General features: G+C 39.4%; 1 protein-coding gene across 1 annotated transcript in view; it reads left to right on the top strand.

Moving 5' to 3' along the window:
• Window positions 1–24,814, top strand: part of Col28a1 (collagen type XXVIII alpha 1 chain) — a 178,117-nt gene that overhangs the window by 23,942 nt on the left and 129,361 nt on the right. The window contains exons 10-13 of the mRNA XM_052721312.1: window positions 1,034–1,078; window positions 2,291–2,344; window positions 17,596–17,664; window positions 18,700–18,768. Of these exons, the coding sequence (XP_052577272.1) occupies window positions 1,034–1,078; window positions 2,291–2,344; window positions 17,596–17,664; window positions 18,700–18,768 (237 nt within the window). The remainder of the gene's footprint in view (window positions 1–1,033; window positions 1,079–2,290; window positions 2,345–17,595; window positions 17,665–18,699; window positions 18,769–24,814) is intronic.

The raw sequence follows: 24,814 nt of genomic DNA, 5'->3' as shown, positions 1-24,814 counted from the left end.
AAATATGCCTGCAATCAGAGAGGTGAAATTAAGACATTTCCATAATTTGACATAATTTTACCAAATTAGCAAACAGCAAGGCAACAAATGATACTTGTTCTTGATTAACATCCCATACAATTAATATATATATATATATATATATATATATATATATATATATATATATATATATATATATATATATATATATATATATATATATTTGTATTCAAGTAATGACCATGGCCAACACATTTTATTTATAAAGTTTCTTCCTTTCCATATATAGGTGATAGACAAAGGAGTGACAGACCCTCAGTGGCCTCTGCTTCAGTAGTCATCTTCTAGAATCCTTAGTGATGAATCAGAATAAGACAGAGATGTAAACACACACACAATCTAAGGTTATTTAAAACAGCACTCATCAGATGCACTTCAATGTCCAAACTAGGGAATGAGTAACAAATTATGGTAGGGCCTGATTTTTATCAAATAACTTTGAAAAAAAGGTAGAAAGCTTGGAAAAGGTAATCTACACACTGTATTATACTCACACAAAATAAATTGTAAATGTATTTTGAGATATGGAGCACACTGAAATATTTTGGAAGATTATTGAGTATAAACAGTGTTTTGTCAAATTCCAAGTTAAGGACAAGAACAACCCAGTTGTCAAGCAGACTTATCACTGATTGAACAACATTGGTTTGCTGGAAAGAAATAATATTCCACTAACTACAGGAGTTTCTATACTTAATTAAATGTTCTAAGGACCTTTGTGAAGCAATTCCCTTACTTTGAACCAAATATCAACATATAGGCTAAATACTGATATCATAAGTTGGATTTTCTTGGAGTTTATTTATTGAAGCAAAGTTTGACTCTGGGGTCTCTTGTTAATTAGGATCATTAGGATCATTTTGATTCATTCTCTTTGATGTCTGAATAACCAGGAAAGAGTGAATGTTACCCAGAACATATTTTTAATCTAAAATCTATGCTTTATAGAGATGGATAATTAGAGAGACTTACCATTAATTTTACTCCACAGGGACCTCCAGGGCCATATGGACCAAAGGGACCCAGAGGAATTCAGGTAAGGAGGCAAATAGAAAATCTAAATTTGAGCTAGACTCAACTTGTGAGCTTTGAATAACAGTAAAACAATAAGCAACAACAACAACAACAACCCCCTTGGCCCATTTGAACCATCTTTAATTAAACCAGAGTGTCTAGAAATTGCAGCTAGGCATCAGTAATTTTTAAAAGCTCCTGGATGATTCCAGTTTGTAACCAGGTTTAGAAACCACTTTACTAATGTTTTGATTAACTTAGCTCTCTGAAGAACCTCATCAGTGCACTTGATAACTTCAACTGATGAATAGCTAAGGGAATAGAAAATAATTTATATGGAGAAAGGCAGATATGAGAAGGAAGTAGCCATTGATTCTATAATATACTTATAAGAGTTGTACATTTTTTCTAAATTTATTTATCTAAATATTTATATTATGCCCTTCGATTCAAGTAGTTAATTCTTGAAGATATGAAATGAGTCTATAATTTAGTTATGTACTGTGGACCCCAGAAAATAATTCAGATCAATTTTTCCAGTGAAGCGACTTGTGTCTTCTGAGATAACAATGGATGTAGATGAGCATGAAGATGTAATTATAGCATTGCAAAAACTCTCCTGAGGGTTTGGAGGTACAGCTCAGTATTTATCAGACAAGCATGAAGCCCTGGCCTCAATCCTTGGCACCACAAAAACAAGACAAAACAAAACAAAGCAAGAACAAAATCAAGCCAACAAAACCCAGCTCCTCAGATAGGCTAAAAGTTATGTTTTTAACCCAAGAATTGTTAGGCTGTGTCTAGTTAACCAACTTCTTCATTTTGACCTGGATTTGCCAGAGCAAGGTGGTGACTGGCCATTGCAGGCTTGTTGTGAGGGACAACTTTCGATGATCTGCCTAGAAATATTTAAAAAGTTGTTTGATAGGCAAAAATCTTTTTAAAAAGTGGAATCCAACACAGGAAGAAGATGAAAAACACAGACTTCGAAAGCAAAGATCCTATTCAAAATATATTTGTTTTTAGTGTATGTTGTTTTAGAAGCTTTTAATTTGACTCAAGGAGTTTATGCTGTGCAGGTTCTCATTTGAATGTGATCCCAAAGTAGGTCAGAGCCTTACAGTCAGGCTGCTGACACCAGGATGCCCAGGAACCCTAGGAAATGGGTTATGTTTTTTTGGTTGGTCTTCTAGTTTGGGACATAAACTAATTCATGGTTTTCATCTTGGAGCAGGGCATTGGTGGACCTCCAGGGGATCCAGGCCCAAAGGGATTTCAAGGAAATAAGGTAAGTTTTTCCTAATTCGGAGATGGGCATAGTGCCGTTTGCTAGTGCATTATGCTGCTGTGAGTTTTATTAGACAGGAATCAGTCAATTCTTTGAAAAGTGCCTCTGGAAATACTTAGTAACCTGCAGGTGTATGCGCAGGATCAAGCTCACGTATACACAGAGAGGCAGTGGTACCCTTTTATTATTTACTACTTTATTATTCGGGCGTTATTAACTATGAGGAATCATCCAGCACTGTTGATAGGCTACTGTATTACTCTCGATGTCTAGTATTTATGGTTCACTGGGAACTGAAAAGCAGTACCCTGCAATGAGATGCCAGCCATTCCATTTTTCTCCTAGTAACCAACCCCACATACAGTTTATTAGAGAACAGGATTTATGACTGGCATGAAAACAGGAACCAGCATTCTCAACCATCAGTACCGTGTTTGTGACAATATCCCATAGATAATCCAGTATGACAGAGGGGAGGGGTGGAATAAGAGCCAAATAGTATCCCAAGATTCTCTAAAGGGGCAGGTGTTGAAGTACCTGGTTATAGGACTTTCTTTTCCTATGTGTCTGGCCACTTATCACCTAGAAACAATGCTCCTCTTTTCTTTTCAGCTCTTCTCAATGACTAGTAAACTTCATAGATGTGATCAATATCCAGTAATGTACCCACAGAGGTAGTGAAGGGAGGTGTGTAGAATTTTGGACAACTATTAGCTACAGAAGATGCCATCCTCCATTGACCCCCAATAAAGGTCATCTTTTGAAGATGATGTTAGCGTTAGTTATAGGGAACAGTTGGGCTACTTGAGCGTTAATTCTCCAGAGGGTGAAAGGGAGTGACAAGTGTGTATTTTTAATGAGATAATGACAGTCTGAGATTTCCCAGGCCACTTTTAATTGGCAAATTAAAATAGAATGGGCCTCTCAGCAGGAGCAGGCTTGAGCTTCATCTAGGGAAATGTCTTTTCCAGTCCTTGCCTATGATTAATTCTCTCGGGGGGACAGAAATGGCTCTGCTGAATACTGAGTGGTTTTCATAAAATTGCTTCAGCTGTAGGTAAAATCCTGCCCAAAGAAAAACCATGCACGTCTTGACAGTACATACATATTTCTAGGAATCATTGGTCAAGCAAGATGCTGATTTTTATAATTGTAAAACAGAGGCTTAAACTAGGGTATCATGGCAGAGGTTTGTAACAGTGACAGAAAAACAGATGAATGAGCCATAAAGGATGTGAGAAATTGTGCTGGCCTCATGTTGTCATTTTGGAAAGGAGAAATAAGGCCCAGACTGCATCTGAGGTGGAGGCGGGGTGAGGGAGAGGCAGGGGCAGAGGTGGGGCTGTCAGCTTCACAAGGGACCGAGGAGGAGGAACAGCACTGGGTGGTGGCGGTGATGGCTATGGCAGTGAGGGTGTATGGAGACAGGTCCTTAAAGGGTTGTTATTATTGAGGCATGTGCCACTACCGCCTGGCCTATCACTTTTCTTTATGCCTAATAGACATCTCTACTTAGGTTTATGTTTGTTTGTTTGTTTGTTGTTTTTTTAAGAAATAAACCATTTCATCAACTTTAGATTTTAATTCTAGAAATGCACTGATTTTTAATAAATGAGACTTCTTTGCATGGAGGAATGATTATAATAGACAGAATAGTTCTGTGCTTGATTTTCATGGCATGTTCAAGAAGGGAGTCATCTTCCCAAAAATATTTGATGATTTCATCAAATTTCATCTCAAGAATATTTCTTTAAGCATTTTTATTTCTTATTTGTTTGGATTTTTTTTTTTTATATGCGGACATTGTTTTTGAGACAGGACCTTACACAGCCTTGGTTGACCTGGAACTCACTGTATAGACTGCAGAGGACTTGAACTCACAGATATCCACCTGCCTCTGCTTGCCAAGTTCTGGAACTAGAGATGTGTACCACCATGCCCTTCAAACATATATTTAAATTAAAAAAATCCAATTAAAATTTAGCTGTGATAAATTATACATGACATAAAATTACTTAGAATTTCTTTTCTTCCATCCTCTCTCTCTCCTTTTTCTCCCCCACTGCATGTTTCTACTCTTCCCTGTCTTCTCCCCATTTCTTTTTCCTCTCCCTCGCTGCTATATTATTATTATTATTATTATTATTATTATTATTATTATTATTGACAGGGTCTTGCTCTGAAGCCCAGGTTGCCCCTAAACTCGGATCTTTCTGCCCCTACCACAAAGTTCACAGCCCATTATAAGATGCCAATTTCAGCCAGACTCAATTCTAGCTGATCCAATGGATGAGACAGGATGACCACTAGGCCAATTTGGGTGACTTAGTAAGATTTTGACTCGAAATTATAATAAATAAATAAAATAAAAGGAAAGTGAGAGAACTTGACTGTAGTTCAGTGGTAGAGTACTTACTTAGTATGTAAGGCCCTGCTTTAAATCCCTAGCAGCAAACACATACACACACACACACACACACACACACACACACACACACACACACACACACACACACACACAAGCTTGGGCAATGCTAGAGAAGGTGTTGGTATTATTTGGAAGCTGTAAGGTAGAAATGACTTTCCCTGTCTATCTTTAGTTATAGTTCTCATTTCAGGTAATAAATTTATTGGTCTCTTTGTCCTCCTCCTCCTCCTCCTCCTCCTCCTCCTCCTCCTCCTCCTCCTCCTCCTCCCCTCCTCCTCTTCCTCTTCCTCTTCCTTCTACTTTTGATCCCTTTCTATTTATTTCATGTTTTGACTATTTGCCTATATGTATGTATGTCCACTATGTATATGCCTTGTGTCTGAAAAGGCCAGAAGAGAACATAAAATCCCTTGGAACTGGACTTAAAGGCAGTGGTGAGATACCATGTGGATACTGGGAACTGAACCAGTATCCTCTGGTAGAGTTTCAAGTGCTCTTAACTGCTGATCCATCTCTCTAGTGCCTGGTCTCTTAATCTTTGTTTTGAAATTATTAGTACTTTCTTGTAATTTTTAATATTTTTGGGCCTGTTAGTCAGGGTCACATTAATCATCGGCTATTGTTTTTTTTTTCCATCTTATACATTTGTAAGTATATTGTCTTAAGAATAAGGTTTGGGGGAACAATCCCATCTTGTCTCTTGGGATGTGTTTCTAAATTGTGAATATATAATAAACTGCTTTGTTCTTCAGTCTGAAAATCATGTTACATTGAATATTATGTTATTCTTTCTTCTCATATATTATTTCATTAGAAAATATTTTTAAGAAATTGCAGTTGAAATTTATGCCCAAAACTCTAAATTTCAAGCAGTCTGTATTTTCTAATGGGCACGAGCAAGATTATTTATCCTCATACCTCTACAATCATAGCTAACATTTATTGTACATTTCTTACGTGACATGTACAGTCCTTAATATACTGTTGCCAATATTGCCTCCTGAGGCATGATTTATTCTTATCACCATTAGACAAATTAAGCTTCTGAGGTTCCAAGAATGTAAGCAATGCTCTCAGGCCCTTAGAGCTGGAAAACCTCAGCATCTGAGGATAAAGTCTGCTTTTACCCATGATATGCTATTTACCCTCCTTCAGGAAAAGAAATGTTGAATTTCTGAATATTTTACTCAATACCAATGTGTTTCTTACAGTCGACATGGAAATTATACCTATCTCATCTCACAGTCCATTCTAAGTGTGAGAAACAGTTTGTTGAAAGGGCATTTCTGCTTGTTTATAAGCTCACATGAAATTCTAGGAACAAAGGAAGGAAACTGCCTGGAGAAAAGAAACTGTTTGAGCTGAATTTTCAAACACTGTGTCTCTAAGAGACCAAAACAGACACTGTACACTTACAACATTCACAAAGATTCCGTGAGAGTTTCTAGATGGGGCCTGCCTATGGCTTTGAATTTATGAATGGTGTCTCTCATGAACTACAATCACTGTTTGTTGTTCTGGGTTTGGATTTTCTTCATCAAAGGTCTCCTGAACCCAGAAAAGGTGGCCAAAGAACAAAAAGAAAAAAATAGCATGTGCTAAATCAGGAAAAATGTGCCTCTGGCCCAGTTTCACCCATCATTTCTGCCATTAATACTTTCCACATGGAAATTAACTCCTATTCTGCCCTGAATGCCCTTGTTGCCATAGCAACAAAATATAGATGTTTCTTAGAAATAAGCCTTGGTTCAGAGGCCCTCAGTCTCTCCCACTCACAAGGATCATGTGATAGCACTCATAAGAGCATCCCAACAGTCTTTGAAATCATTAGAGGTATAGTTATGGACATATCTGAAAAGCCTTAGCCCTGGGACCAAGCTGAACTTGTAACTCAGGAGAGACTGGAACCCCATGGTCCCAGCACTGCCAGCTTTCCCAAGGCCACTGTGGTTGGCCCAGGCTGTAATCAACAGGGCCCTCTGCTAGCTAGCTAGAATGGGTCAAGATGGGGAGGACTTTCAAATTTGTAAATAATTACGAACAAACGAGCACAGTGAGGGGATACAAGATTTTACTTGCTCTTGCCAGATCTTGAGACCTTTCTGAGGTTCTTTTTAAGGGATATTTCTTTCTCAAATCTCATGCAAATCTGCTCTTTCTGAGGGGAAGGACTGTGTTATAGCATGTGTGAAGCTGCCAATGACATTTGAAGGTGCCCCACAGTAGAGCCTGGTAATCAGGGCCCAACAAGCACAGGTGACCGACACCATATGTACCTCAAACTATTGGAATTGGTGCTATTAAAACTATATCACATGAACTTATCTTCAGAGGCAGCTGTCTTCCATGTTCCACCTTGCATCGTTCTAGGATATCCACAATATTTCCAAAAGGATTTTTTCCTTAGAGTTTTCTTCTTCCTCTTTGGGTTCATGTATAAGAAACACTAAATACTCTTATGTAGGAGACTTAGTATTTATGTTCAGTTTAGCTTCAGAGATACTGAAAAAATTCAGTGAAATCAGGCAGGGCCAGTGGGTGGTGCAGGGAAATGCATGACTGTTTGGAACAGCCAATTATTCTTCTAACATTATAAATTGGGCCGAATGGTGTAGGGTTCACCCATCAATAGCTTCCTGTGCACAAATTAAAACATTCTTCATGCTCTCATGTGTGTTCTCCTCAAAGTGGTAAGAGGATGTGATTCATGTATGACTTAGAGTCTCATGCTTTCTAGAATGTTAATATTTTACTGGCATAGAAATATCACTACTGAAGACACAGTAGTTTTAAAATACATTACTTTTGGCTAGTCTTAAAATACTTCATTTGGCTCAAAGTTAACATAGTGGCTCTAGGACAGTGGTTCTCAACCTATGGGTCACAACCCCCTTGGCAACCCTCTAGCTCCAAAAATGTTTATAGTTAATATTCATAACAGTTGCAAAATTGCAGTTATGATGTAGCAACAAAAATAATTTAAATAATTTTATGGTAAAGGGTCGCAGCATTAGGAAGATTGAGAACCTCTGCTCTAGGAGGTTAACCTACTAAATATAACTAATATTTCCAGTCATAGTTTGGAAATAGTTAAATGCCATAATAAGAAAAACTGAAAGAATTTTAGATTTCTCCTCAAACAAGAATCATGTATAGATTTATTTTAAGGTCTCAAACAACTCTCTGCTTTCAACTACCTACCAACTATGGTTTGTAACATGATATGTAATCTCTTATAACGTCATGCGATGTAAGTCAGAGAAAGCTTATGAAGTGTCTGCAATTCCTAGTAAAAATAATTAATCAAGAGAGTTTTCAGACACAATTCTCTAAGCACATTGGTTGCATTTTGGGCGTGGAAAGCAGTTTCAAAACAGCTTAAGCATTGTGCTCCCTGGTTCTCCTAGTGGGGGCTGGCAGTTATGAACAAGATTATGATGAATCAGTGCATAGGGAGGAGCTCTTTATAATTTTCATTATAATATTTGTCGAATGAATGATACTGGCCAGATTTTGAGACCCTTCTGCTTTCAGAGATGCTGAAGTCTAAATATTATTTCTGTTCCAAACCTAATTAAAGGGAAAGAATTGTTAGTAATTCAGCAATTCCTGATGTGGAAAGAGCTTTGACTTGCATGAACATCTGCTCACCAGGAATTTAAGCAAGCTTATTAATTCATCTGACACGAGACAACTGATAGTGACAACTTGAAAGAGTTCCCAGAACACATGGGTTGTCAGCCAATGACTTCAAGGCTGATGACTTTCATGCCTAAATCTCTGATCCCTATGGCTTCAACAGCTGAGGTAGACTGTGTACATGCACGTACATGTGTGTATATGCAGTTAGAGCCTGCCAACACAGAAGCTCTCATGAGCCAAAAAAACCAAAAAGCTGGCAACACTTGCCAGGACATTTCTGTGTGTAACTCATATGCCTAGTTAGATTGGACACTAGGTAGAATAGAACCAGCCATGTTCTCAGAAGAATGCCATGGCTTTTATAATTATGTCACTGTCATTAATTCAAGTACATTGCAATAGCAATTTTGCAGGGGGGGAAAGTTGTTCATTCTAAGGATAAGGCATTTTATTAAAATTGTAAAGGACACATAACCTAATGTAATTTGAACCATTGAGAAAAATTCATTGGAATTCAACATGATAACAATGTTATTTAACAGGTATTATTGTTTATACTTCATTTATCTTATCATTTCAGTGAACTCTGTATGAACCAAACAATACTTCCTCCTTCTAGTCTCCAAGCATGACTTTTAAAGAAACACATAATACTTCAAATTGGTTACCCTTTCCGTAAATCAGTGGTTTTGTTGCCACAGGAATGGAAGGTGTCCAACTTGAATATTTTCTAACAACTTACTTTGTGCAGGAGAAACCTAAATAGTCCATCAGAGGCAAGGTTGTAAAAATCTCTCCAATTGGCTTCTACCAGACTTTCATTTTAGTGAAAGTGGCACACACTTCTCTAGCTTTTGTTGTGTGTGAGGGAGCCTGACTTTGCCACCAGATCGCCCTGCATGAACTGTCATTTCTGTCTGACCAACATGATCAAGCACTGGCAACCCCATTCTACAGTTACTGAAATCTAGTAATACTGCTACTTGTAGTTTTTACCAGTTCTTTGTTTTCATAGAATATTTTCTTTAGAAAACACAAATGGATACATGTGTGGACTGTAGTCGAGTAGATGGTATTTTAAAAATATTTAAAATTGGAAATTTGAAATAATGATGGTTCTACCGCTAGTACAGTTTATTAACTATGAGTTTATATATAAAGTTACAGTATGTAATCACAGCATTACAAAGTATAATTTACATTAATTTTATCACCAATGTGGTGACACATTGATGTTATAGATCTTAAGTACCTGAAATGGAATGTGAGTTGGTTTGTGTAAGATCTATTTCTTCTTGGCTTACATCTTATTATATTTGTCTTGTCTTCCTCTGAAAGATCTTCAGTTGTGAATATATTATAACTCCGACATTTGTGCCTTTCATCCTATTCCAAAAATCAAATGGGTTTTAAAATTCTTTAAAAATGAAAAGTATGTGACTTTAAGAGGTAGTTGGACATGGTAGCTAAGGGCGCCATCTCTGATGCCAAACTGCGAGGCTGACAGCAGTTTTAGGTTTTATTAGCTGTGAAATTCGGCATGCTAACTGACTTCCCTGTCACTCAGCTTTGTTGTCCATGCTCTGGGTTGATAAAAGTTGTTGTTAGGACTGAAGGAATTAATATATGCAAAACATTCCACATAGCATCTGTCCCAGAGTGGATCCCACACGTGTTGCCAAGCTTTATCAAACAACTGAACCTTTTGACAGCCTTCTTCACAGCATCAGAAGTCTATACCGCTATTCTTCCCTGAAGTAAGCCTTTAACCATACAAAACTTCCTCTGGAACAAGAGAAAGTAGGAGCTCAGAATAGAGAACAATTCAAATGTACTCGATGGAGACTGACTTCCCTGTGCCCTACTTCCTATTTGACCTTCTTTTTAAAAGAGGAGGCTTTCCTGACTTTTCCCCTAAGGCTCTGCACAGACTCTTGACTAGATTCCTGTTGAGATGTAACCTGGCCACATTTGGACCATCTTGCACATAGAAAACGCTCATAGTTATCCTTTTCTGTTTTGAAAGCCCGAGAACAACTGTCACAGGACTCGCATTGGATATGTCACTTGTATCTCAGAAATGACTCCAAGAAGTTGTCAAGACATCTTTTCAAGGGTGAAAGGGGCCCAAGGGATGATTAAACTGTTCATAATTGTGCTGGGTTTCAATGAATTGGGCAGCTCTTACATTAGTGGTTCTCAACCTTCCTAATGCTGCAACCCTTTAATATAGTTCTTCAGTTGTGGTGACCCACAACCATAAAATTATTTTCATTGCTACTTCATAACTGTAATTTTGCTATGGTTATGAATTGTAGTGTAAATATCTGTGTTTTCTGAAGGTCTTTGGTGACACCTGTGAACGGGTCATTTGACCCCAAAGGGTCCATGGCCCACAGTTTGAGAGCCACTGACTTCCATTGTTCATTATTTTAGAGAAAGGAAACGTTTTCTTTGGTTAGAGTCAGTAATAGGTACAAAAGTGTTGGGTTTTCTTTGGCTGAACTTTCCTGAGAATGTAAGCTTTATTGTGATCTCATTATTCTTTTAGCTATAAGAACTGTTAATTGTGTCTAGGTGAGTTTGAAGGAAAAATTGTGGAATAGTCACTTGGCAGCATCATGCATTAATAATTTATATACCTAAACCAGTTGCCTTTATTGAAAACTTAGGTAACTCCAAAGGAGAATTTCCAGACCTATAGTTTCTCCCAGAGCTGACCAAGTATCCGTACAGTTCCTGCTCTCTCGCTGATGCTGAGTAAACATCCAATGCTTAGGAGTTTTCATGAATAACTGTAATTAGCTAAGCATTGACATATCAAAGGGGAGCAAAAATCTCACTTATCATCTTCTCAGAATGGTAGTGGGGGCTTGGGACCACATTAACGCACTAGAAATACAGAGTTGCAGAAAAACAGTGCTCTTATTATTAGAGTGAGTTTCGTCTCATCAGAGAATTCTCCTTTAAGCACAGTGCTTAAGACATGATCTGAAGGGTAGATAATAACAAAGAGGTCATAAGAGCACCCAAGGTAGAGGGAGTGGCATGTTCTAAGATCTAAGATCTCATGGCAGAAGTGAACAAGTCATGCACAAGGGACTGGCCATTGCTACTAAAGCAAAGAGGAAATTGTGACAGGGCTACAAAAGCTGCAGTGCCATGCTATGGAGCACCTTGCATGGAGCTGTTTTCTTGTGCTAGCAAAGGGAAGTGCCTCAAAGGTTTTTGTTTGTTTGTTTGTTTGCTTGTTTGTTTTTTCAGTTTAAAATAAAAAGGAAAGATTTCTCTGATAGCAATGGAGGAAGCAGATTGGAGGGTGCTGGAGTTGTAGGTTGCCTATTAAGGACCCTGCTGTGGTTTGAACAAAAGTTAAACCTTGTGTGTATTATAGAGATGGATGAATTCAGGAGAGATTTCAGAGGCATGCCTACAGGTGTCTATATACATTTTTCGTGGATGCCTCCTGCATTCTGGTTTGACGTAAGAGGAATGAACTGTGGAGATATCACATAGATGGAGAATACTAGACAATAACCAGGTCTAGGAGAAAAATGAATTTAATCTATATTTAGAAATGGCTAGTCCCTTTTGCAATTATTCATTTCCCAAACTTCCCTGAGGCTGTTTCTGTAGGTTTCTGGGACACAGTTAATTGTTGGTACTGTCCATGGTTCTGAACCAAGTCTCTGGCCTTTTTAATCTTTTCAAAACCCATAGCCATATAAGGTTCTTGAGCACTCGGAATGTGTTTTATATAGTTGGAATTTCTTCAAGCCTAAAGTACATGTGAGCTTCAAAGATGGAACTGAAATAATGAAGAAATTAATCATTAATACCTTAAAATATTGATAACATTGAGATAATATTTCAGGCAATAAGTAAGCGGTTATTAATTATAATTCATCTATTTCTATTTACTTCCTTAGTGTAGCAACTAGAAGATTTAAAATTATATTTGGGACTTGTTGAGTAATTTCCACTGGACACTGCTGCTCTTGACAGGGACCCTATTTGTCACCCTATTCTTAGCTCCTTGAGCCTACCAAGCTTCTTGATATCCAAAGAACATCTCATATCATTCTTCCCTCTTCTTCAACTCTTGCTGTTTTTCTTTTGTAGCAGAGTAAATAAAATTCCTACCTCTTTGTTTATTTCAAATATCTCCCCTATTGTAATAAACTTTCAGAATTCCTTAAGGCAGAATTAAATATTTCTTCCTAAGAGATGCACATGTTCTGTTAACATCTCTATTCTAGCTAATCCACATGCTTGTGTTTACTTTCTTATTTGTTTCTCTCTCTGGGCAGACTATAAGCATCTGCAAAGTATGGATGTAATGTGAATCATTATTCTAATTATATCAACTGATGCTCAATTACAGGCATAGGTTGCTGTTCACCAGGTAGTTGACCAGACCTTGTAGGAGGTTGGTCAATAAAGCCCCAGTGAATAACAATTGAATGCTTACATAGTAAACAGCTACAGTATATACTTGGATATAACTTGGAAATTTTACAGACAACATTTTGAATCTTCTTAACATCCTTGTAAGGTACATGCAATCATCCTTGTTTTGCATTTTGGAATCTCATAAAAGATCTAATATTGCAAATGAAAGAACTAATCCATTGGACTAAATGGCTCCAAGGCCATGTTTTATTTTTCATGTGATTCTATACATAATGAAAAGTGGACTTAAATGCCGATTATATTTCTGAAATGGGAGGAAACCCTATTTCCTAGAATTGTTTGGAGATCAAATGAAATAATGTGTGTGAAGAATCAGGGCAATGCTTATAAACAGTAGGTTTCATTTCACATTGGCTTATTCTCCTCTTGAGGCCCAGAGCAACAGAGACATTTGTAACTTCCGGGAAGGACCTAAATGGTCTACCTGACCAACTCATTGCCCCACACATGCATACGCCCATTCACAAGGAGGCCATAGTAAACAAACCATTACACCTCTAAGAGGTGATGCTTCTTAAACCAGTTCTCTTTCTTGTGGTAAGTGCTTCTAGTGGTCAAGAAAAGCGAAGCAGGGAAATAGCAAGTGCAGTTAGTGTTGCGGGTACATGATCCATGCACGCGTGTGCACATACGTGTGTGCTGATTAGGGCTGGCAGGGATAACAGAGATAAAAGGATCAAGTCTGGACTCTTCCCTGTCTGTGATGTCCTGCTGAATTCCCAGAGAGCAATTCTGAGTGTGGATTCCTCTGCATGCCCTGTCTTGCTGAGGCAGCATGTCTCACAATGGGTATCACTTTCTTTGCCACCATGGTCATGGTAGGGAAAATGCAAAGGGAATTAACATTAACCCTATGTTAGTGCTCATTTATGGGTCCTATGTTGTGACACCAATCTCCTGGAAAGAAAGTTTAAGTTAGTAGCGTGTGAAGATGTGTTACTTGTGGGCCGTGTTCCAGGAAGGGAAAGCAATCCTCCCACGGTCTTCATACTCCTATAGTTCTCTTGAAAAAGCAGCATGAAGAAATCTCCGTGGTACCTGTGTCTCGCCTGGTCCTGCAGCTGGTGGGACCCAAGTAAACACACAGAGGCTTATATTACTTACAAACTGTATGGCCTAATGGCTCAGGCTTCTTGCTAGCTAGTTCTTACAACTTAACTCAGCCCTTTTCTATTAATCCATGCATTGCCATGTGACTTTATGACTTACCAGTATTTTCACATCTTGCTTCTTCTGACAGCAGCTCGTAGCCATAGCGTCTCCCCACTCTCCTTTCTTCTCCTCTCTCTCCAGTTGAAATGTATGGCCTAACCTTATCCTGCCTGCCATAGGCCAATGCAGCTTTATTTATCAACCAATCAGAGCAGCACATATTCACAGCATACAGAAAGACATCCCACAGCAGGAAAGGCTTCCTCTCTTCTTGATGTTCTTGGGTCGTACTTTTCATGGTAACCACCAAACCAATTGTCAGTAGTTAGAAGAAACTTTCTTGGGCCGGGTGGTGGTGGCGCACGCCTTTAATCCCAGCACTCGGGAGGCAGAGCCAGGCAGATCTCTGTGAGTTCGAGGCCAGCCTGGGCTACCAAGTGAGTTCCAGGAAAGGCGCAAAGCTACACAGAGAAACCCTGTCTCGAAAAACCAAAAAAAAAAAAAATAATAATAAATAAATAAAAAAAAATAAAATAAGAAACTTTCTTGGAAACCTGGGCAGTGGTTTGTTTCCAATATCAAACTTGTAGATAAACACTGAGTAGGGCAAAGCTTCCACACTAACAGCAGCTCAAATTTCCCCCAAATGGTTAGTGCAAGTGGCTTCTGACCTATTATGAAACAAAGCTGTATTTAAAAGGAACAAGATAGAGCAAGTGAGCTTAAGGTTTTATGTTATTATTGCATTTTAATACTTTCCTAAAATTGGAATTTTAAATTTAAATAATCAAAACTTAAAGAAAAACATGTTTTTTAAAAAAGGTTAGCTAAATAACACCGTAATTTCTAAAAAATTATAAAAATTGACTTGAGAGCCAGTGGTGGCACACTCCTTTAATCCCAGCACTTGGGAGGCAGAGGTAGATCTCTGTAAGTTTGAGGCCAGCCTGGTCAACAAAACAAGTTCCAGGACAGCCAGAGCTGTTACACAGAAAAACCCTGTCTCCAAAAACAAAACAAAACAAAATGGTAACCGGAGGACACCATTAACACATTAGCTTCTTAAATTATCTTCCAAAATAAGGCATTAGCTTAAGAAAAACCTATCCCAATAAATAATATGTTTAAAATATTAAGGCTGCCTTAAAATTTTTTAACATTTTTTCTCATGGAGTGATTAACCTTTTTCTTGATAGCTGGTGTTTTTAATAGAGTAGGTTATCTTACACCAATATTAATATAAAGACCTTATCTTAGAAAAACTAGCTATGTGCATTTTAAGTGAATATCTTTGCTATTTGGTAGGACTTGTTAATTATTGAAATGTAGCAGAAAATAAAAAGTGGTCAAAATTTTACTATTGTTATGATTTTAGAATAGCTTCATTCCAGATATCTCCATGCATCTTTTTTTAACCTTCTCAAAATAAATAATAAATAAAATAAAATAAAATAAAAGAGCAAGAGGGCTGAGTGGGTAAAGGTGCTTGCTGCCAATACTTGTAATCTAAGTTCAACCCCAGGGACTCACATGGTGGAAGGTAAGAACCAACTCTTGAATGCTGTCCTCTGACCTCCATCTGCGTGCTTTGGCATGGGAACCCACATATACACACCCAGTAAAATAAATAAATACACAAATAATAAATAAATGTAATAAAACATTAAACAAAACCAAAACAACTCAACTACACACCCAGCCTTGTGTTTAGTATTTTTCCTAGGTGCTGACTTGGGGTGTGTGTGGGGGAGTTGTACTGTATTGTCTGTCAAACATTTACCTTCTTCAGAGAAAATGCCCCTGTTAGATTTAAAAAATAAACAAGAACCATGTCTTAAACTTCTCTGTGTTTACTTCATGGTCCTCCACAAGGCAAGTATACAGTATCCCTTTATGAACTGATGGGACCAGCTACCCATATGGGGCTCGTATAACACACATGGGCATTCCAACCTGGGTGGAAAGTGAAAGGAACTGCAAGAAAATGCTCTTCAGAGAGACGAGATTTGAATCTCCAAGAGGCTGAGTCTTTTCTAGCCACGGCTTATTTTTGAGGTTAATAAAACAGATTCAAATTTGGTATGAACTTTTATGTCTGATATGAAGAGAAAGAGAGAGAAATTCCATGGACAAGAATGTGTAAAATAAGAATGGCCTTTAGCTGCCTGCTGCAGAACATTTGGAGAAAGCAGGAGCAACTGCAGAATTTCAAAAGAAAGAAATTCACTTGATTGACCTGCCAGACTGGGTTTTCTCCACAGCATGCACAGCAGCCAGCTGTGAATGCCATCGCCCACATGCCAAAGCGTCATGAACTCTGACCCTGATGTTTATACAGATTTCCTGTGTTTTAATTAATTTTGCATCTGGGCATATGTTTCGGGAAGTTGTCTTTTCTTGTTCTTTTTCTTTTTCCAGTTGGTCAAAGTCAACAGACTTCTCTAAAGCCATGTTCTTCCACACCAGTATAACATTCCTTTGGTTGCTGTCTGTCCCCTCCAAAGTCATAGGTCTCTGGGGGGAAAATCAAAACTAGTAAAAACTCTTTAATTTTCCTTAACTTGAGTGAAGTCTGGTCTCGGTGTATGTCTAACTTTACCTCTTGCAAACAAGAAGAGAAATGTTTACTATGGGTAAAGCCTGACCTTAAACATGAGAGTGGGTAGAATTATTCCTTAGCATAAATTAAAGGGTCATGTGTGTGTATAAAAACTTGAAAACATACCAATATTAATCAAAGTAATAGGTAATTAATTTAAAATTTTTATATGTATGTTTTAAGATACAAGTTGCAGTAGGATTAAGCACCTCCCCATATATTTAGGCAGGGCAAAGCAATCTGGTATATGGAATAGATCTCCAGGAGCCAGACAAAGCATTAAGGACAGCCCCTACTCCCATTGTTAGGAGTCTCACGGAGAGACCAAGGTACACAACTGTCATATGTATGTAGAAGGCTTAGGTCAGTCCCATGCAGGCTCCCTGGTTGTTGGTTCAGACTCTGTGAGTTCCTATGAGCTAGGTTAGTTGTTTCTGTGAGCTTTTTTGATCTTTGACCTCTCTGGCTCCTACAATCCTTAGATGACTGGAAGCGGGGATGGGGGATGGGGAGGGCACTTTTCAGGATCAGGTAGAAGGGAAGGGAAGGCAAGGGGAACTCCCACAAATCTACAAGGATGACCCTAGCTAAGATTCCTAGCAATAGTGGATACATAGCCCGAATTGTCCAACTCAGTTGTCCTCAGAGAACCTTCATCCAGTGACTGATGGAAACAGATTCAGAGACCCTCAGCCAAACAATAGGCTGAACTCAGGGAATCCTGCTGAAGAGAGGGAGGAAGGATTGTAGGAGCCAGAGGGGTCAAGGAATATTATGTTTATTTTTATTATGATTTGCAATATTTTTGAATGTTATTTAAAAACTATAAATAACTGAGGACAGGGTCTGTGTAGTAGGCTTTGCTGTTGTTTTCAGAGCTGCCATTGCAACCTTGTACACCAAAGAACTGCTCAACAAATACCACTGAGCTGAACATGCCTCTCTGTTTCACTCTAGGGTGAACCAGGTCCTCCTGGTCCTTATGGTCCCCCAGGAGTCCCCGGTATTGGACAGCAAGGTGTGAAGGTAATGATACTTGCTTCATTGTCTATAGATGACTATTGAACTTATTACTGGGCCGGGAAAGTGAAGTGTAAACCTTGTTCAGTCATTTTTTCTGCAGCAGGTATATACATTTTGGGCCTTTGTACACTGCAGCATCATGGTCTTGGACAGTTACCATAAGAATAACCAAGACACATTTCACTTTGGTTGGAATGAAAACTTTGCTTGTCCAAACACTCAGCCTCTCATAATGCACACGTGGTTACTTGGGCTTTAAACACTAATGTACAAATGTATTATTGGGAAGTGTAGCATCTGAATATGTAAACTACCACCTGCTCATGTTACATGAGCAGAACCTAGAGGCCCAACACACTGAGTAAATGCTGGCAGGAAAATTTGTAAGTAACTGTGAAGGTAGGGAGCATCCTGGGGTGCTCTGTGTCACACAGAACATATGAGAGAGCAGAGGGACATACTGATTTTAAATGGACTTTATGGTCTAGACAACAAGACTTCAAAAGGGTACAGTTCTATTCAGTATGCTTAGAAGGTAGTCAAATGCTGCCATACACAGCATTTCAGCAAGAACAACATAAAGACTCCAGGGTAGGTGGAGCTTATATGGCAAATTACTGGAGGAAGATTCTTTGGAAGGAGATCAAGTCTGAAACAGAGCTTAAGGAGAGGGGAAAGGGTAGTGTGGGGACAAGGAAGGAGTGGCATTTTAGGATAGTGGCAGGGAATAGCTCACATCTTACCTTGGCCATCTCAGAAACAACTGCAGTTCCTCTCCCCCATTGCTACACTATCATTTGTAAGTGCTGGACACACTGGGTTGCGCTTAGACAAGGGCTGGTGAGCATTTTAGGGCAATTTGTTTGCTTCAATTCACGTTCAAGCCCATTAGCCTCCTCTGAATATGTTGTTGTTGCTCTTGAACATGGAAAGTTTGGTTCTTTTGCTACTTCTCTCTGTTGAAATTGCCAGCACATTTTCTATCATCTTATTACTTATTTAAAAACTCACCATGTAACTCTGCTCTTCCTGTCTCAGGGAGAAAGGGGCCAGGAAGGAAGAACAGGAGCTCCGGGACCCATTGGAGTTGGTGAACCGGGACAGCCAGTAAGTACAAAAAATTGGAAAATACAATCCTTATGTGTTCATTCTGGTAAAAATAAATGGCCAAGTGACTCTGTTTTGTATGTTTTTGTGTTAAAAGGTACTTTAATAACAGAAGTATGTAAGAACCAGATCCACATTACTGTTCATGCATGAAATAAGGCTACATACATGGTGTGATAGTTTGAATGTAATTGGTGCCCATAATCTCATAGGAAGTGGCACTATTAGAAGGTGTAGCTTTGTTGGAGTGGGTATGGCCTTGTTGGAGGAAGTGTGTGTCACTGTAGGGGCAGGCTTTGAGGTTTCCTGTGCTCAGGATACTGCTTAGTGTTTCAGTCGATTTCCTGTTGCCTGCAAAATGTAGGACTCTCAGCTACCTCTCCAGCACCACATCTGCCTGCATGATGCCATGCTCCCCATCATGATGATAATGGACTAAACTGCTGAAACTGTAAGGCAGCTAGCCCCAATTAAATGTTTTACTTTATAAAAGTTGCTGTGGTCATGATGTCTTTTCACAGCAATAGAAACCCTAACTAAGACATATGTGTGATCTTTTCAACTGGTCTTCTCTCACTGTAATCTTTTGTAAGATTCATCAGCTTGGCAAAGGAAAAAGAGTTCTCATGTGTCAAAGTTTCCTAGGAGGTGACAGATCTGGATTAGGCCTACTGTCTATACATGGTGGTTGATATCACTGTAGCCCTGAGAACAATGGGGCTGGAATGAGGCTGAGGATCTTCTCATTACGTAATCCTTGAGAATGCTCTAAAATTGGGATTGGTGATGGGACCAAGATCAAGCCTATTTTATTCACAGCTTCCACCTTCTGTAGCTTTGAAGTTTGCTATTGTTGGAAAGGGAAAAAAGGGTTCTGTCAAGAGAGATCTGCAGAGGAAATGAATAAAACATGACTCTTCTGTTATGAGGATCTTTGTTAACTTCTCAAGTAATCTTTATTCTCAGCAAAGAACTGTCGCTGACTCACTGAGGCAGAAGCAAAAGCATCTAGCTGAGCAGTAGCCTCCCTGTGTGGTTTTGTAGTACATATCACCTCATATAATCACTAACAGAAACACGTTTCTTTGCAGTACCTGTGAATGAAACAGCAGTATATTGTCTGAGGTTTTGTTTTATATGACTCTGTGTGTGTGTGTGTGTGTGTGTGTGTGTGTGTGTGTGTGTGTGTGTGTGTGTTGCATATTTCAGGGCTCAAGGGGCCTGAGGAGGGCATTGGATCCCCTGGAGCTGGAGTTGCAGGTGGTTGTGAGCTGCCCCAATGTGGACGTTGGGACCTGAATTGGGGTTTTCTGCTAGAGTAGAAAGATCTCTAACTGCAGAGTCATGTCTCTAGTTCTCCAATTTGACTTCTTAATAGAGTCTAGATATTTATCCCTTATTAGCATTGTTCTACATAATTTCATTCTACCTAAATTATTTTTGTTACAGCATTTTTTTTTAAATTTTTTTTTAATTTATTTTAATTTATTATGCAATACAATTCAGTTCTACATATCGGTCACGGATTCCCTTGTTCTCCCCCCCTCCCGTCCCCCTCACCTTCCCCCCAACGCCCCCCCCCCCCCCCATTCCCATCTCCTCCAGGGCAAAGCCTTCCCCACAGACTGAGGTCAACCTGGTAGACTCAGTCCAGGTAGGTCTAGTCCCCTCCTCCCAGGCCAAGCCAAACAATCCTGCATAGGCCCCAGGTTTCAAACAGCCAACTCATGCAATGAGCACAAGATCTGGTCCCACTGCCTGGATGCCTCCCAAACAGATCAAGCCAATCAACTGTCTCACCCATTCGGAGGGCCTGATCCAGTGTGGACCCCTCAGCCATTGGTTCATAGTTCATGTGTTTCCATTCATTTGGCTATTTGTCCCTGTGCTTTATCCAACCTTGGTCTCAACAATTCTCGCTCATATAAACCCTCCTCATTCTCGTTGATTGGACTCCCAGAGATCCACCCAGGGCCTAGTCATGGATCTCTGCATCCAGATCCCTCAGTAGTTGGATGAGGTTTCTAGCACAACAATTAGGGTGTTTGGCCATCCCATCACCAGAGTAGGTCAGTTCGGGCTGTCTCTCGACCACTGCCAGCAGTCTGTTGTGTGGGTATCTTTGTGGATTTCTGTGGGCCTCTCTAGCACTTTGCTTCTTCCTGTTCTCATGTGGTCTTCATTTACCATGGTCTCCTATTCCTTGTTCTCCCTCTCTGTTGTTGATCCAGCTGGGATCTCCCGCTCCCCCAAGCTCTCTTTCCCTCGACCCTCGCCTTTCATTACCCCCACTCATGTCCAGGCTGTTCATGTAGATCTCATTCCATTTCTCTGTCATTGGGCGATCCCTGTGTCTTTCTTGGGGTCATGTTTTCCGGGTAGCCTCCCTGGTGATGTGAGTAGCAGACAATTCATCCTTGTTTCATGTCTAGTATCCTGCTATGAGTGAGTACATACCATGTTTGTCTTTCTGAGTCTGGGTTACCTCACTCAGGATGATTTTTTCTAGATCCATCCATTTGTCTGCAAACCTCATGATGCCATTGTTTTTTTCTGCTGAGTAGTATTCCATTGTGTATATGTACCACATTTTTGTTACAGCATTTTTTCCATTAACATTTATTTGGTTTTACCCATATCTTTAACAGTCTCGTTTACGATAGCTTCTCTCTTTTGTTCTCTCTCTCTCTCTCTCTCTCTCTCTCTCTCTCTCTCTCTCTCTCTCTGTTCTTTCTTTTTTAACTTTTATATTTTAGACAGGGTCTCATGTAGCCCAGGCTTGCCTCAAGCTTTTTATATAGCCAAGGATGACCTTGAATTTCTGATTTTCCTGTCTCTACCTCTGGAGTGCTGGACTGAAACGTCCATCCCACCTTCTTTTTTCGTGGTGCTGAATGTTGAGCCTGGGCTTCAAGGATACTAGGCAAGTGCTCCACTAGCTGAGCTATATCCCCAGACTTTCACCATTTCCACTTGCCTGATTTCTTTCTTTCTTTTTTTAGGAAGTGCATTTTTAGTAGCTGTTTCGAGTGAAAGTATATTAGCAGTAAGCTCAGTCTTCAGCTTACATGTTTTTATTTTCTATTACAGTATTAATTTCCAATTACATTATTTGGTTTTCCATTTTAAACTTTTATTTTATTTGTTATTTGTGTGTATGCAGACATGCATGTTGGGGGGACACTCATGTGCCGTGGCACACATAAGAGTTAGTTCTCTACTTTCATCACGGGTTCTGGGGAACTGAACTCAATTGACTTGGCAGCAATCCTCTTTACTGACTAAGCCTTCTCCCTGGCCCTTATACTCTTCTTTTTCTGGGTGGGTGGGTGGATTTTGAGACAGGGTTTCTCTGTGTAGCCCTGTCTGTCCTAGAATTTGCTCTGTAGACCAGGCTGGCCTCGAACTCACAGAGATTTGCCTGCCTCCCAAGTGCTGGGATTAAAAACATCCACCACCACTGCCCAGTGGCCCTTATCTTCTTAACAGTGATGGAAACCTGCATTACATGTTAATTCCACTTTCTACCACCACCAACTGTGTACTTTAAAATGTTTGCAATATGTTTATAATTTCATAATAATTTATCCTTTATCCAGTTACATCATACCTCGAACGCAAATGAAGGCTTACGCTTCTTGCATCAATCACACTTATGCTTCTTTAGCACCAGTCATAGAAGTCCGTCTGCTCTCCCCTTGTGACCTAGGTAGAAACGGCTGCAGGGTCATCTAGGTCCATGTAGGCTGACACAAACTATTTCAAATGGTCCTGGCCAAGGCTGTGCCTTCAGGAGCCAGAGGGGGTCACTGTGTAATTCTCTCAAGATGTCCTTAAGGGATGGCTTTGGTGACACAAGGGTGGTGAGGTTGGCTGTTTGATTGGCAGTCCCTTTGTTCTGGGAAGCCAGGGCAGCCCTAAAGTGATTTGCTCATTTGGAGGAAATGAACATCAGGAGTGCTTAAGAACTTAAAGAAGTTCTCATTAACTCTAATAGCGATTTATCAGCTTTAACAGTGCCTAACACCTACCCAGTGCCTCAGGGACAGGGGAATCCTCTTTTCCTGTTTTTGCGGCCACAGAAGCAGCTTACAGGCCTCTATAGAGTGCACCTCTTATTTTTGAGCCCTGAGATCATCGCTGTTTTTCTGGGCTCAGTTATGTCTTTATGATTCACTTGAGAGGAAACGTTACATTCTTTGTCCTTCTGTTTGTCATCAGAACACTGTCACAGTGCTGTCAGAACATGCCATTCTTGTTTTCCAAGCTACAGTTATGCAAATTATACTGACACTCTGATGGTTTGTGCTTTAGCTGGAAAGGAAGATCATAACGAAGGTGAGGAAAAGCCCAGTACAAAAATGTTATGTCATAATGATGATAATAATAAAAAATCAACCATGTGAGTTTTGTAATTATTTAGAAGTAGCAAGAAGATTGGGAAAGATTCTGTGGAAATCCCTTTCTTTTTGCCTCTTTGCCTGATCATTTCGAGCGACCTCGTGGTTAGTACGACTCTTGGTGTCACAGTGATACAGTGTGGTGATAGCTGAGGTAGCATTTGAGCTCCGGTAACTAACTCTGAACTGTCAGCCCTAGTCTCTGTGTAATTACACTGGTGTGGTGCTTATCTGGTAACTATAACTAATTCATAAAAAGTAAATTGGCCAAGAGTCTCCAGGTAATTTCTCCGTGTGTGCAAGGTTATTCAGAGTACTTTCACTAAAAAGTATGCTCTGAAGTAGAACTCCAATTACTTTGAGGTTAAAAATAAAATAGATGACACTGTTGGAAGATAATGGCCAATTTTTACTATGCGTTAGCACACTAATGCTTGATTTTATTAAGGAAAGTTATATTATAAATATAATGAGCCATCATTTTTTATTCCATTGTTAATGTATCCATAAAGCTTTTCACTGATGAGACTGTACTAATTATGTTCCTGCATTATACATATATTTGGTAAAAGCCAAATAAGTCTGTCATGGTTGCAATCCTTCATGGCTTTTACAAAAGACAGTGAGATTATTTATGGACGCCTTTGTATCTTTAAAGGGTGATACACAGGTCTAAGGTTGTAGTGGCTCAGTTGATAAAATGCTTGCCTAGCATGCAGAAGGCTCTGGGTTCAATTCCCAGCACTACACTGTGGTGGTTCAGTCTGTATCTCGGCACTATGGGGCTAAAGGCAGGAAGTTCAGGAGTTCAGGGTCATCCTCGGCTCCAGGGATTCGAAGTGGGTCTGAGCCACATGAGATCTTATCTAAACAAACACATACACAAGTTAAAATTAAATAATAAAAATGAACTCCTCTATTTGTTTTTGGGGAGGTCATAAGGGTGGGGGTGGACCTGGGAGTACTGGGAAGTGAGTGTGATCCGGGTGTGTTATGTGAAATTTCCAAAAAATCAGTAACAATTTACGCTAAAATATAAAAATAAAAATGATGCTTAACCATTTGCAAATAAGCGTTTTGTAAAATGGTAGTTTGCACTGCCTAATAAATTGAAAGCATCATTCTTCTAGTCCAAGCACCTATTATTTCTCTCCTCTGGTTAATAACCACCTTCCTTCATTTCTGCTTAGCTGAAGGACCTGGGAGTATACCAACAGTCTAGACTATCACTTCAGCTTGTGCTGATTAATTCTTGGTTCACTGGTTTGGAAATCACCTAACTGTGTGCCCATGAGGATTAGCTTTGTCCTCAGGGCTTGGAATCAAGAGTTACTTAGAGTGCCAATATGCTTGCTTTCAACTCAGCTGACATGTTCTAGAAATACAGAGAAGGAAGGAAGCGGGACTGATGTTGGTTCTGTTCAGTGTGCCTCTCTCCACACTGTTCAATGGAAGCCAATTCCCCCAGAGACTGGATTATGTGCAGTCTTCCAGAAAAGGACAGATGTAGCAGTTGTGGGACTCAAATCCCCTTCATTTAGTCAACCCTAGAAAGTATGTATTGAGTGATTAGTACTTAGCATTAAGTACTAAGTTTATCATTAGAAAGACTAAACTACTTATTTGAGCTCACATTGTTAACATAT

The sequence above is a fragment of the Peromyscus californicus genome, unplaced genomic scaffold (assembly GCF_007827085.1).
Source record: "Peromyscus californicus insignis strain IS unplaced genomic scaffold, ASM782708v3 Scaffold_6__1_contigs__length_162567912, whole genome shotgun sequence".
Taxonomy (NCBI): domain Eukaryota; kingdom Metazoa; phylum Chordata; class Mammalia; order Rodentia; family Cricetidae; genus Peromyscus; species Peromyscus californicus.
Note: the sequence above shows the minus strand (reverse complement) of the source record. Positions and strands in the feature narration are given on the sequence as shown.